At 39.3% G+C, this 13,784-nt stretch overlaps 1 protein-coding gene and 1 non-coding gene across 13 annotated transcripts in view; one reads left to right on the forward strand and one right to left on the reverse strand.

Moving 5' to 3' along the window:
* Positions 1-13,784, reverse strand: part of Tbck (TBC1 domain containing kinase) — a 136,560-nt gene that overhangs the window by 29,384 nt on the left and 93,392 nt on the right. For all 12 annotated transcript variants that reach the window (XR_005879313.1, XM_013121928.3, XM_013121927.3 and 9 more), the window contains one exon: positions 3,165-3,340. Coding sequence is in view for 11 of the 12 variants with exons in the window: in XM_013121928.3 (XP_012977382.1) it covers positions 3,165-3,340 (176 nt within the window). In the remaining variant the exon portion in view is untranslated. The remainder of the gene's footprint in view (positions 1-3,164; positions 3,341-13,784) is intronic.
* Trnav-uac lies at positions 2,071-2,143 on the forward strand. The gene has a single exon. It is a non-coding gene; the product is annotated as a tRNA-Val (tRNA).

Below are 13,784 nucleotides of genomic sequence, written 5' to 3' on the forward strand. Positions count from 1 at the left end.
CTCAGTTCACAATATGGATTATTTTTAAAACCTGTTTTCTAGGTTGAAAGGCAATAGGTAGTTTAGACACCTCAGCCAAAGGGTATCTTAGAACAGCACTCCATTCTTCATGATTTCAAATTCTTGAAGCATCAGATCAGAACTTCTAGAAAAGGGGTCCATGGCTAGCCAAGTAGAATTTATTCCTTGTTTGAGAATCTACATACCCACTCCCATGAGGAACTTTCCATAATACAGAAGCCTTCAAAACTATTGTTTTTACCTTCTGTAACTCAGGGTTCCTATAGCTTGGAGAAAATAAAATGAACATTTCGAAAGAAGATTGAGTTATCGGACATGTGTGGTGGCATGTACTTTTCCTTCCAGCACTCAGGAGGCAGAGGCAGGTAGATCTCTGTGAGTCAAGGCCAGCCTGGTCTACAGAGTGAGTTGCAAGACAGTAAATACTAACAAGTGAGCGCATGTTTTAAAAAGATGAAGTAATTAAAGGTATAACATCAATTGGCAAGCTAAGCAATAGTGGAAGGACCACCTCGAATGCCCATTCCTGATAATGAACTTGATGTCTATAACTATCCGGGAGCCTTCATCCTGGGACTGATGGAAGCAGAGGCAAACACACAACTAAGCACTGAACTGAACCCAAGGAACCCAGTGACAGAGAGAGAGGAATGATGAGCAAATTGGCAAAGAATGGGCTGGCAAAACCAGCAGAGACAGCTGATCTGGACAGGGGAGTGCTCTTGGACCCCAGACCGACAGTGGGGAGGCCAGAATGGGACTGATCTGGACCCCCCCAAATGTGAGTGTCAGTGAGAAGGCCTGGACAACCTATGGGGCTCTGAGCTGTGGATCAGTGTCTATTCCTGGTATACAATCTGTCTTCATGTGCCTATAGCACAAAGAGAGATGCTCTCTCAGCCTGGACTCTTAGGGGAGTGTCTAGACTCTAGACATCCCCTATGTGGAAGGATTTGGCAATAGGGTGGGAGGGAGGGTGGAAGGGGAGTGCGGGAGGAGGGGAGGGAGAGGGAACTGGGATTGACATGTAAAACAAGCTATTTAAAATTAAAATAAAAAAAAAAGTAATAAAAAAAGAAAAAAAAGATGAAGTAAAACAAATAAAAATTGAGTTATATCTGAAATTGTGAGCTTTCAAATTTTACTGTAAGTCATCTAAGATTTTCACACTGCTTTTTAAATTATGAGAAAGCATGGTTTGAGTTTCATTTAAAAAACCAAGACTGAAGATATGCACATGAAAATATGCAGATTTTGGCATGAATGATTCCACCAGTAGGCTATCCCTAATTTATTGCTTTTATTCTTTCTACATGCTATAAAATTTAAAGGGATTATATGAGAAAGAGGGGTCAAGATCAAGATGGGGAACCCTACAGAGACAGCTGAACCAAGCGCCTGAGAGTTCATGAACACTAGACAGACAGCTGTGGAGCCTCCATGGGACTGAACTATAGGCCCTCTGCATGAGGACTACAGTTGTATAGCTTGACTGGTTTGAGGGACTCCAGGAAGTGGGACCAGGATCTATTCCTGGTGCATGAGCTGGAGTTTTGGAGCTCATTCCCTATGGTGGGATGCTTTGCCCACTCGTGATGCAGGGTGGGGAGGGGGAGGGAGGGGAGGTGCAGTGCTCTTGGTCCTATCTGAATGTGCCAGGCTTTGTTGACTCCCATGGGAAGCCCTATCCTTTCTGAGGAGTGACTGGGGAGGGGCAGGAGGAAGAGTGGGGGGGGGGAAACTGTGGTTGGTATGTAAAATTAATAAAAAAAATACAATGCAAGACTTCTTACAAGAAAGGAAAAAAACTTACAAAATGATTTATATTCCATACACTTTTGTTAAAAGAAAAATTCTGTTGGGGAAGGGATTGGTCTGTCAAGAAAAAGTATGGGGACTGGAGAGTGCCTCAAAAGTTAAGAACATTGGGTACTCTTCTAGTAGGCCTGGGTTTGGTTCCCTGCAACTTTAGACCCACTTACATATAATCAGAAAAAAAGATCATACACACAAAATGAAAATAAATATTAAAAATAAAAGTATGAGCATGGGTTCATAGTGTAGCGGTTATCATATTTGCTTTACATGCAGAAGGTCCTGGGTTCGAGCCCCAGTGGAACCATGACAGAAATAAAAGTATGAAGGTTACATGTGTAGATCAGTGGTAGAAAGCATCATAGGACAGTCAATGATCAGTATGGTCGGGTTTTTTTTTTTTTTGCTTTTTGGTTTTTCAAGACAGGGTTTCTCTGTGGCTCTGGAGGCTGTCCTAGAACTAGTTCTTGTAGATCAGGCTAGTCTCAAACTCACAGACATCTGCCTGCCTCTGCCTCCCAAGCGCTGGGACTAAAGGCATGCACCCCTACCATCAGGCCCCAGGATTTTTTTATAAGAAGGTAGGATAACTATCTAGCTAGACACTAGGGAAAAATCAGTGTATATATCATGGGATTCTGACAATATGAAAACATATGGAAAAATTCATATATTCATAATGTCTCATACCTTAATGCCCAAAAAAATCACAGAGTAAATTACAGTAATAGTAAAATCTTTAAAAAAACATTTGTGTTCTATTTAAGCACATGTTCTCTATAAGCCAATGTTTTTACCATTTTAGTAAATATAAATTCAATGTTGAAATCTGGTCCCTTTGTTATATACATACTTTGTCTTTGCTCAAATTTCAATCTAAACACTCATATACACAGAAGGAAAACAAATATTAGAAGAAAACGTGTGGGGGTTACATACATAGATCAGTAGTAGAGCGCTTCCTAAGACAGCCAGTCTGGCTTTGGTTCCCAGCATTGCTTTTTAGAAGAATCCAAATGATATATAGAGCCTCAATGCATATCAGAGAAACACACACACACACACACACACACACACACACACACACACACACACACACACACACACACACCCCACTGTACACACCCTAATGTTTGGAAAAAAGTTTTGTACCTTTGGTCTAGTTCTTACTGTGCAAGGCCCACTGCATGCAGTTTCAGAGTTACTTAGCTATTCAAGTCTAGAGGCATCCCAGAAATGTTGACTGCTCTCACCACAGCCCCTGTACAAGGAAAGGAAGACACAGGAGTAGTGCAAATCCACCCTTTCAAAGCACTAGGCAAGGATACTCTTCACTGTTTCTGATGTCGACCACCAGGAGCTTTGGCTTACTGGACTTTGTTTTCTTGGTGGGGGTCTTGAAGTGGCCTGTCACGGTGAGCTCACACAAATCAATCAAGTCCTCTGCCGAAATCCGGGGTGATACTTCTGATTTTAGGTCACTTAAAGTGATGGATTCTCTTGACTGAAAAAAAAGTACAAGGAACAAAAATATTGACAGTTTTACAGAGACAAACTTCAGGCATTCTATACTATCAGTACAGACCAAGGAGAAGAGGACTGGAACTCATTCTGGCAATCTATAGTGTAACTGTGCTTCTTACTAAATAGACATCAGACTGTCAACCTGGGACACTTGTCTCAGTATGGTACACAGCTAATTGACACCAAGGACACTGGCTCATTCTCTGTGTTATTTACTAGACAGAAGAATTATTACCTGCCCCCACAATAATGCAATAAATTCAATCAAACAAATTAATTGAACATCACCATTGCTTTTGAAAACTTGTGTGATGTAGCCCAGTGGAAAAGCATTTGCCCTGAATGCATGAGGCCTGGGTTCCATTCCCAGTAAAACAAACAAGCAACAAGAAGAAAAAACAAATAACTATCAGATTAACTTGACTGAAAGTATGGTGAGCCAAAGAGAAATTATTTATATGCTTAGTCATTATCAAAATGAGCCCAATTATTAGATCATTTTCTCAGTTGTATTCTTGAAGAGCACTTTTAGGAGTGTTCTCACCTTGTACTGTTCTAACCGAACATGAGGGTCAGAGGCTAGGAGGAAAGAGCATTGCTGCACAGTTTAAAGAGCAGGAGAGGAACACTGACAAATCATGGCTTTCTAGCCTTCTCTGGATGTAAAAAAGAATTTTAATATGATACAACTGCCTCTGCAGACTAGTTTTAGGAGTTAAATAAGCTAAGCTCTTAGGATAAATTACACTACTCCAAGAAGCAATATATTATTACTACAAAACACATATTCTAATAGTTTTTAGTTTCCTAAGTGATTTTACTATTTATTATCAAGTTTATACTAAGAGGCATAACAAAGCTTCCCCTGTACCACCTCTGTCTTACTGCACCGATAACACATACATCAGTGTCTTCCTAGTGAGACTGGGGTTTCTGTCCACTGTCTTTGCTGTAGACAGTGGACAGAAATTTAGAACAACTACAGAATGGTTATGTGTAAAGAGAAGCTTTTTCCTTGATAGAAGCCTTCCCGCCAGCCTGGTTCTAGAGCCGCATCAGTCCCAAATAAACATACAGGAGGCTATATTAATTATAAAGCTGTTGGCCTTACTTGTTTCTTACTGGCTAGCTCTGATTTAAGTAATTACCCCATAATTGTTAATCTAAGTATGTCTCTTACCGGAGAAGTTTCCGGGCTTCCTACCCCATGGCGTTACATCTCGACTCTCCATCTTTCTCCTACCCAGAGTCCTTCTGGACTCCTAGTCCCTCCTATCTTGGTTCCCTATTGGCTCAACAGTGCTTTATTGACATAAGACTTCCCCAACAGTTATGCATGCAGACTGATTTAGCCCAAGAACCAATATATAAAAATTCATATCAAGCTTAGGCTTTATCTCAAGAAAGTTTAACAGTACTTGAGCCTTAAGATCACAGAATTATTTGTTACTCAGAACTTTTAGATTTGAATTCTTAACAATAAACACTTTTCTTTTTTTCTTTAACTTGTGTGAATGCTTTTGGGTACATGAATGTGTGGGTGTACATGAGTGCATGGGCTCATGTTTGTGTGCAGGTGTTTGTGTGTGTGTGTGTGTGCTTGTGCATGAGGGTGTACCTGTGAGTGTGGCATTCAGAGGCCAACTTCAGGTGTCACTCCTCAGGAACCACCAGCCTTGTTTTCTGAAATAATCTCATTGCTCCGGAGATAAGTAGTATGTGAGGTTGGCTGGGTAGTAAACTCTAGGGAAACCATTTGTTTCTGCTTCCTCAGAGCTGGGATTTCAAGTGCACAGATGAAGGACATGTATTCCAAGTGCATGTATGAAGGACATGTACTTCAAGTGCATGCATGGAGGACATGTATTCCAAGTGCATGCATGACGGACATGTATTCCAAGTGCATGCATGATGGACATGTATTCCAAGTGCATGCATGATGGACATGTATTTCAAGTGCATGCATGAAGGACATGTATTTCAACTGCATTCATGACGGACATGTACTTCAAGTGCATGCATGACGGACAGCCTTTTACAAAAGCTACAGATATACACCATCCTGTTTGAGCTTTCAGAGAAATGCCACTGTGAGAACATTACTCTGAAAAGTCCCACCATCTGCAAAGATATTTTTTCTGTACATTTAAACAATATATTGCTCCAGTAGCACTTTTTAAGTTTTAAAGGAACAGAGGTTACTGCTTCTAAGATTCAGAAACAGCATCTGCAATAGTTTGAAATAGCTGTTCTGCTCTGGAGGCTGCATAATGCGCTTTTCACACTGGAGAGGTTTTGTTCCCCTAAATAGAAGAGAGATAATGTACGTGAGTATGAAATACAGAGAGGAGAGACAGAATTTTTTCAGTGATTTAGGCTTTTATGCTAAAAATTTCACAGATGTACTCTGTAAAAACTGAGTGCGAACTAAATTTTTTCAAAGATAGTAATTTTCTCTTTGATTTACAGTATCAGCTTGGGGATAGTTCATCCTTTGGGCCTCAGTTTTATCCTGAATAATTGAAGAAAGAAAGACTAAATGACACATTTATTTTAACTCCAGTGTTCTGTGACTTCATTTCTGATAAGCAGGAATACACTCCCAAATTCCTGCTTCCTTCCTTGAAAAAAAGTGAGAAACTTGCTTAGTACTCTGTTATTTGACATTTTGCTTCAAGGAGTATAGTGACCACTGCAGGCCTCCTCACAAGCAGGACACACCCATACCAACAGACCAGTGAAAACAGTACCCAAAACCAAGTTTCTGGGTCATACCCATCCAGCTAAAGTTGTTTTCAGTGAAGATAGAAGAGATGGAGGTTTTAGACCTAAACAACTTTAGTGTCAGTGATTTCAAAGACCCGGGCAAGGAGACAGTGTGGGTGGGGGTGGGGGTGGGTGCTGCTACTTGCTTACTTGTGTAGGAGTCTCTGGAAATGATTTGCAAATAAAAGCAGAGCCTGATTCATTTCCTGAGCTGAAATGAAAGGGATGAAAAGGGTGGCATGGCTCCACTCACCCCTGGGGGTGGAGCTTCTGACTCCTGCCAGGTGCTACTTCCTGCTGCTCCAAGCAGCAGGGGCATGGCCAGTCTCCCCCTGCACCCTGAATGGATTTCCAGAACAAATAACCAGAAGGTAACTTTGGGGCTAAGTGACCGAATCAAATCTATGACTCCATCTCAAACGTTATCCCCCCCAAAGTTGCAGTCATTACTGAAGGTGGGCTCTGACTTCATTAGTCTTAAGAAAATCATTCTTTTCTTACATGCTGAAGTGCTTAGCAAAATAACACATTTGTTAGGCTCTTCCTTGCTACTCAGGATATTTTTCATCACTCTGCTCACTATGTAACCCAAGAGTACCAAGTAAATGGTCAAAACAGTCTCTAATTAGAAGCTGAGAAGAAAGTCTGTGGTTTTGCCCATTCGTGCTTACGACCACACCAAGAACTAAGTGGTCAGTGAGGTCAATAAAGGTCTTGTATTGTTATTATCATGACTAATTTCTGGTGAAACATTTGCTGTGTAGCTCTTTGTCATCTGTGAAGTTGAGAATGCTTCTGTCAGATTGCCTCTAGGCAGGCCCGTGGGTGCTCTTGTGACTGAAGACAGATGTGCCACGGCTCATCCCACTGTGGTCCTTGGTTTTATGAGAAAGCAGACTGAGTAAGGCATGGGGAGCAAGTCAGTAAGCAGCAGGCCTTCATGGCCTCTGCTTTAGTTCCTGACTCCTTGTACCGACTCCCCCTGATGATGCTGTAAGCTGAAAGAAACCGTCTTCCTCAAGTCACTTTTGGTCATGGTGTTTATCACAGCAATGAAAAGTGAAGTAGGACATGATGTTAAGTAAACATCATGTCACCCAACCACTTATAGCTGCATATAACCAGTACAACTCAAGAGAAAAGAAACTCAAGGTTTCTGCAGAGAAAGCGGACAAAGGGGGGGATACTCAGCTGTTTTTAATAACCAATCGCTTATTTGAATGCACTATAAAAAAGACCAGACAATTCTCATGAGGACATTGGGTACAGAAGCATCAAAGTCTACAACGTATCTAGTTGTATTTCTAACTTCTTTCAAATACGTGAAGACATTTTGATTTTAATGAGTTCAGCAGGCTACACATATCACACCCAACCCTAAAACCAGAGAACATAGAGACGTACCTTGAGTTTGTGACGTAACAAGGCATACTATGGAACATGAGATGACAAATCTGAAGCTCTCCTTTCAATAAAGCTAAATTGGCCCTCATGTTTCATATTTTCTCATGGAAGATAAAAGAATCTAAGATGTAAACTAAGTTTACAATTTATTTAATCTCTGAATCACAAATTGAGAATAAACAAATACAGTATTTTTAGAAGAAAAACTAGACAAAGTGCAACCAGGATGGTAAAATAGAGGGGCTTGGTGTGGAACAAAGGAAAATCTGTATTTGAGGAGGGGGAGGGAGAACAGAAACCAGCCGGGAAGTGGCAGAGCTCTACACAGCACTGAGTCAGAAAGGCAACCCAGATAACAGCAACACAAACTGCAACCCCCACCATCTTGCTGGTAGGAACCCAAGATGCCAAGAAAAGGTAGACAAGAAACTGCAGCCCTCACGCTCAGTGTCAGACCCATGGTCCTGGCACAGAAGTCTACAGCTCTTAGAGGCTTTAAGTCTAGTCTGGGGAGCTGGCTGGTCTGAGTGGCTTTTCTGTCCCAAAGAAGGAATCTTCTACAATGGTATTGTTTGATATCATCTTGCCTGGCCCTAGCACCAGTTTTGGACCAGTGGATGTCTCACTGAATCCTCTCAGCATCTTGTAGTTTTGGCACAAGAAGATGCCTTTGCTACATGTCCAGATTCACTACAAGTTGGACCTTCAGGTATTAGGGAAGATCTCTTCCACATCTCAAGACTGGAGCGCCTAACGCAAAGTCCCAGCTTCACTACAATTGTCATTTCAGAGCAAGGAAAGGTACAGCGGTATTCTGCAACAGTAGTATTTTGACTACCAGATGCCAGTCAATCCTTGGCACCAGCAGAACCCACTCAGTGGGGAATGTGGAAGGTTTCTGTCATACTCTACACTCTGGAGATTAAAGCTAGTACAGAAAGGCTTGTCTGTCTCCAAACTGGGGAAATGAGAGATATGTGCCACCATGCTGAGTGACCACCACGCCAGGTGACCACCATGCAGTGTGATCACTAAATGAGCTGTCTGTGGTTTTTGAAGAGGTGAATGGGATGACAAACACTCTGCTAGATTAGCAGGAAAGACAGGGAAGACTCAAGGTCAGAGGTGAACACAAGTGTTTTCACAGGACAGAAATGCAAAGAGCCACAAGAAGCTGCTATTAAGTAAAAATGTGGAACGTCAGGAAGAAATGGATAGATTTCTGAATACATGCTATCAAAGTGAATTGAAATTAAATATACAAATAATGAACTACAACACTGAAACAATAATTAAAATCTTCCATCTGAAAAAAGGCCTCAAGAACATGAGCATTTGTTGTTGAATTATACGAAATATTTAAATGATTTATCCCTATTCCTCTTAAACTGCTCTAATCGAACTGGGAAGAACACTGCCAAACTATTCTTCAGGGGCCAGCATTACCTGAGCATCAGGACTATACAAAAGCCCCACTAAAAGGAAAACTAAAAGCATACACCACTAGTGACTATAAATGCAAAAGTTCTCCACAAAATAGTAGCAAACCAAATTCAGCAGCACCTTAAAAAGATCAGACAGCAAACTCAAGCATGACTCATCACAGGGATGAAGAATGCTTCTAACTCCACTGACTAAAGACACAACACTCCTCAGAATGGAGGGTCATCTCAATAGATACAGAAAAGGCACTCAATACGATTTAGCATTCCTTTATAACAAAAATTGTCAGTAAGGTTTGGTGCTATATACTTTTTAATGCCAGCACTCAAGAGGCAGAGATAGATGGATGTCCAAGTTTGAAAACAGCCTGATCTACAAAGTGAATTTCAGACCAAGCAGGGCTACATATTGAGACCTTGTTTTCAAAACAAAACAAAGGAAAGCGTAACACTGCCAAGAAATCAGGACTAAAGAGAATATACCTCAAAACATTAATGGTTAAAAATGAAAAAAAAAACCTATAGCTATTCCAGTAAGATTCCAAAAGACAGATACTCATTTTTATTTTTCTTAAGATAGAACGGTCTTTATAATTATCAAAAGGAAGCGATACAGTTCATTAAATTATAAAGCATATGGTTAATTTATTCATGTTTGAAGATGACATGATGTTGTAAATAAAAACCAAAATCCCTGGTCAAAAAGTTAGTCAAATTGATGAATTAATATAGTGAAGTTGGACAGAAAAATCATTTTTCAAAAACAGTACTTTAAAAATATATAAACAATGCATTTTTTGAAAAAAGATATCAGGAATACAATCCCATTTATGACAGTTACAAAGTAAATGAAACATTTTCAAGTAAGCAATAAACTGAAAAAGCTATAAAATGAAAATTAGGAAGTACTGATGAGAGGCATTGAAAAGGATAAAAGAGAAAGGCATCCACTGTTCATGTTGTGCCATGTTTATGGATTTGAAAACTTACTGTTGCTCAGATGACCATACTACTCCAATGTTCACTGCAATTCTCATCAAAATACTGATGACTTTTTCCACAGAAATAGTAAGCAGCTCTAATATTTACATGGAAGCAGAAAGGACCAAGACAAGCTATAAAAATTTAGGAGATGGGAGAAAGAGGCATCACAATATTTGACTTTAAAACATATTACAAAACTATTGCAACTAAACAGTATGGTACTGTTATACTATATACACATATAAATGGACAAAACAGAAAAATTTAAAATTTACAATCACATAGCCAATTAATTTTTAACAAAGACACCAAGAATATCCAGTGGAGTAAAGATAGTCTATACAAATCAAAAGCTGGGAAAGTGGTGGAACATGTCTGCGTTCTCAGCATTGGTGAGGTTTAAGCAGACAGAGTGTGAGTTCAAGAGTCTCCTGGGTTCCATAGTGAGACTCTATCTACCTCAAAAAACAGCAATGATACAAACCACCAATACATGTTCATCCAATCCCAATTAGAGAGGTTGTTATAAAAAAGGCAAAAATAGCAAAAGACAGTAGCAAAAGATGTGGAGAAAGGGTGGTGGGAATATAAATTAGTGTGGACTTATGGAATACTGTATAGTATTCCTCAGAAAACTGAAAATAGATGTACTATAATGACACAGCGATTTTCCATGGGAATATATTCAAATGAAATAAGATCATTGTGCCAAAAAGATGTATAGATCTCTAGGTTCACTGTAGTGCTGTTTACAATACCTAAGATGTAGTATCTGTCTAAATGTTCTGAGTAGATGAATCAGCAAAGAAAGTGTGTATATAAATGCAATAAACTGTTGCTTACTGAGATATTTGTGGTAACACAGATAGAACTAGCTCCACTGCATGCTAAGTCAGAGTCAGACATCACATGTTCTCAGTTCTGTACACTGGTAAGTCAGTGTCAGAGAAATAATGGGACTGTGGTCACTGGAGACTTGGAAGGGCATTAGAGAAAGGGAATCAAAAGTAGTTCTGTAAAAAGACACTAAACCACAGCTGGGGAGGAAGAATTAGTTCTGGGTTCTCTATTACACATATGGGTTAAGTATATGTTTAAACAATCGATGCTGTATTTCAAAGTGACCAAAAGAGTATGAAGTTCCAACATATGAAGATGATTAGTGTTTGAAGAAATGGAAATTCTTATTACCCTGACTGCATTACTATATATTATATACACGTATTTAATCACTAAAATGTACTGCATAAACATACTACAAACATTGGCCCAATAAAGAGAAAACTCAATAAACTATTTCATATGTAAAAGCATATCAAACAGAACAGAAATTCTAATTAAAATTATCAGCTATAATGTAATGAGTGGATTAAATTAGTTCTTAGTTTAGATAGTTTTTTTGTTGTTGTTATTGTTGTTGCTGTTTGTTGTTTTTTCAAGACAGGGTTTCTCTGTATTGCTTTGGAGACTGTCCTTGAACTTGTTCTGTAGACCAGGCTGGCCTCGAACTCACAGAATTCCACACGTCCCTGCCTCCCGAGTGCTAGGATTAAAGGCACTTGTCACCAATGCCAGGCTAGATAGTCAGTTTTAAAGCTGTTAAACTAAAGGTCTTCATATCCCCTTTGGTTTAATACAGCTTAAAATGTAATAACATGCAACCCAAGACAGGAAAAGATTTGCTAAAGGTTATAGGTAATCATTTTTTTGGTAATGGATTAAATCTTAAAGATATTATATTACCTATAAAATGTAAATATACATTTGATACATATATCCCATTAAATTTAAAAAACAATTTTTGCAAAATCATGAGATGTTTAAGTGTGTTCGTATTTTACTTATAGAAATAAAATAGCAACTCCATTTTAAAAATGGGCAGTAATTCATTGGTTAAAATGCACTAACAAGGACAGAAATCACATGATGACTTCTATCAAGTGATGTAAAAAAGTCATTTGACAAAATCCAACATCCTTTTATGATGAAGACCGTGGAGAAACTAGGGATTAAGAGAACATACTCAACACAATAAAGGCCATTTATGACAAGAAAGCAAGCAGAACAAGCCATGGGAGCAAGCCAGTAAGTAGCCCTCCTCCATGGCTTCTGCTTCCAGGTTCCAGCCTTGAGTTTGTCTTATGATGGACTGTGATGTGGAACTATAGGAAAAATAAGCCCTATCCTCCTACTTTGCATAGTACTGGCACAAAACCAGATAAATACATCAGTGAAACAAAATAGAAGCCCACGATATAAGTCCATATAACAATAGCCAGTTAGCTTTTGAGAAAAAAGCCAAAAATGTGTATTGGAGAAAAGCCTATTCAACAAATTGTGCTGGGAAAACTGAACACGTACAGGTACATGTAAAGTCAAAATCTGAAACACTGTTGCAAACATCTCAAGATCTAGGCATAGGCATGCTGGTGAGATGATACCTGGGACCCATAATCAACTCTTTCAAGTTGTCCTTTGATCTCAACATGTGCATTGCGGAATGTGTGTATTCACTCATACACACTCATACAGACACAGGACAAACACATACAATAAGTTTTAAAGCCCTGCCAGGTGGTGGTGACACACACCTTTAATCCCAGCACTCGGGAGGCAGAGGCAGGCGGATCTCTGTGAGTTCGAGGCCAGACTGGACCAACAGCCTCAAAACAATACAGAGAAACCCTGTCTCGAAAAAACCAAAAAAAAAAAAAAAAGTTTTAAAGCCCTAAGATGCTATAATTAACTTAAAAAGAATGCTAAGAAACAAAAATACATACTTTATTTTCCTATCAGTAAATTTATTTTGGTTGTGGCATCACATACATAGCATAATTATGATTTTAATAATTCCTTGATATGTGAAAACTATAAAAGACATAATTGCAAAATAACAAAACATGTGCATGAATCAGGTTTGTCATAAAATGATATTTAAAAAATTAACAAAAGTAATTTGGTTTGTACAATAAAATGAACATTTTCATATTAAACTACCCATTTGTAAATAAAAAGCTGAGTAGTTAAGACTGTTGTTGCTAGCTCTACTTGGTTGTCCCTTGCTAAATACTTATTTTGTTTGATTCCTATAGGAATCATGACTCATCAGTCACTCAGGCGCGCACACACACACACACACAGAGAGAGAGAGACAGACAGAGAGAGAGAGAGAGAGAGAGAGAGAGAGAGAGAGAGAGAGAGAGAGAGACAGAGAGAGTGAGTCGGTGATCTTTATTTGGGCTTGAAAGGACAAACTCCTCACAACAGGAACTCTCTCACAGGTGTAGGGGAGAGCTGAGAGCCGGAGAGGAAGCTCTGGTTCACTTCTCATTAAGCCCTCTTTGTGTTAGTATGTGGGCAAAACAGGCTAAACATTTAAAATTTTACACATAGGTTTAAATGTGACCTTTGCACTCATGTCACAGAACTTGTTTCTTTGCTTTGCATACCTTATAGGAAGTGCTGAGGGGGCCTGAATAAATGGGACACTTATGGTCTAAAATTTGAAAATCATTAAACTTCCTGCATCCTGTGTATAACTGTGTCTCTTGATGCCACACTGTCTGTAGAATTGTGCCAGGATTCGTTTCTCTTTAACTGTCACAGAATGCCAGTGATTCATGAAATGACATCCCTGAACTTTGAGGTTGTGTGAGCAACATGTCTGTGCAAGACCCCAGATATTCATTAGCTAGCTGGAGTCAGGCTGCTGTGCCCATCACTCTCCATGAAGAAAATGTATTCTGTAGACTCGCTGGTGGAAAAACATTGCTAGAGGACCTGTGTCAAATCGATACTGAATTAAATCAGGCTGCACAGAAAAACTGT

Source organism: Mesocricetus auratus, unplaced genomic scaffold (genome assembly GCF_017639785.1).
Source record: "Mesocricetus auratus isolate SY011 unplaced genomic scaffold, BCM_Maur_2.0 Super-Scaffold_100009, whole genome shotgun sequence".
NCBI classification, from domain to species: Eukaryota; Metazoa; Chordata; class Mammalia; order Rodentia; family Cricetidae; genus Mesocricetus; species Mesocricetus auratus.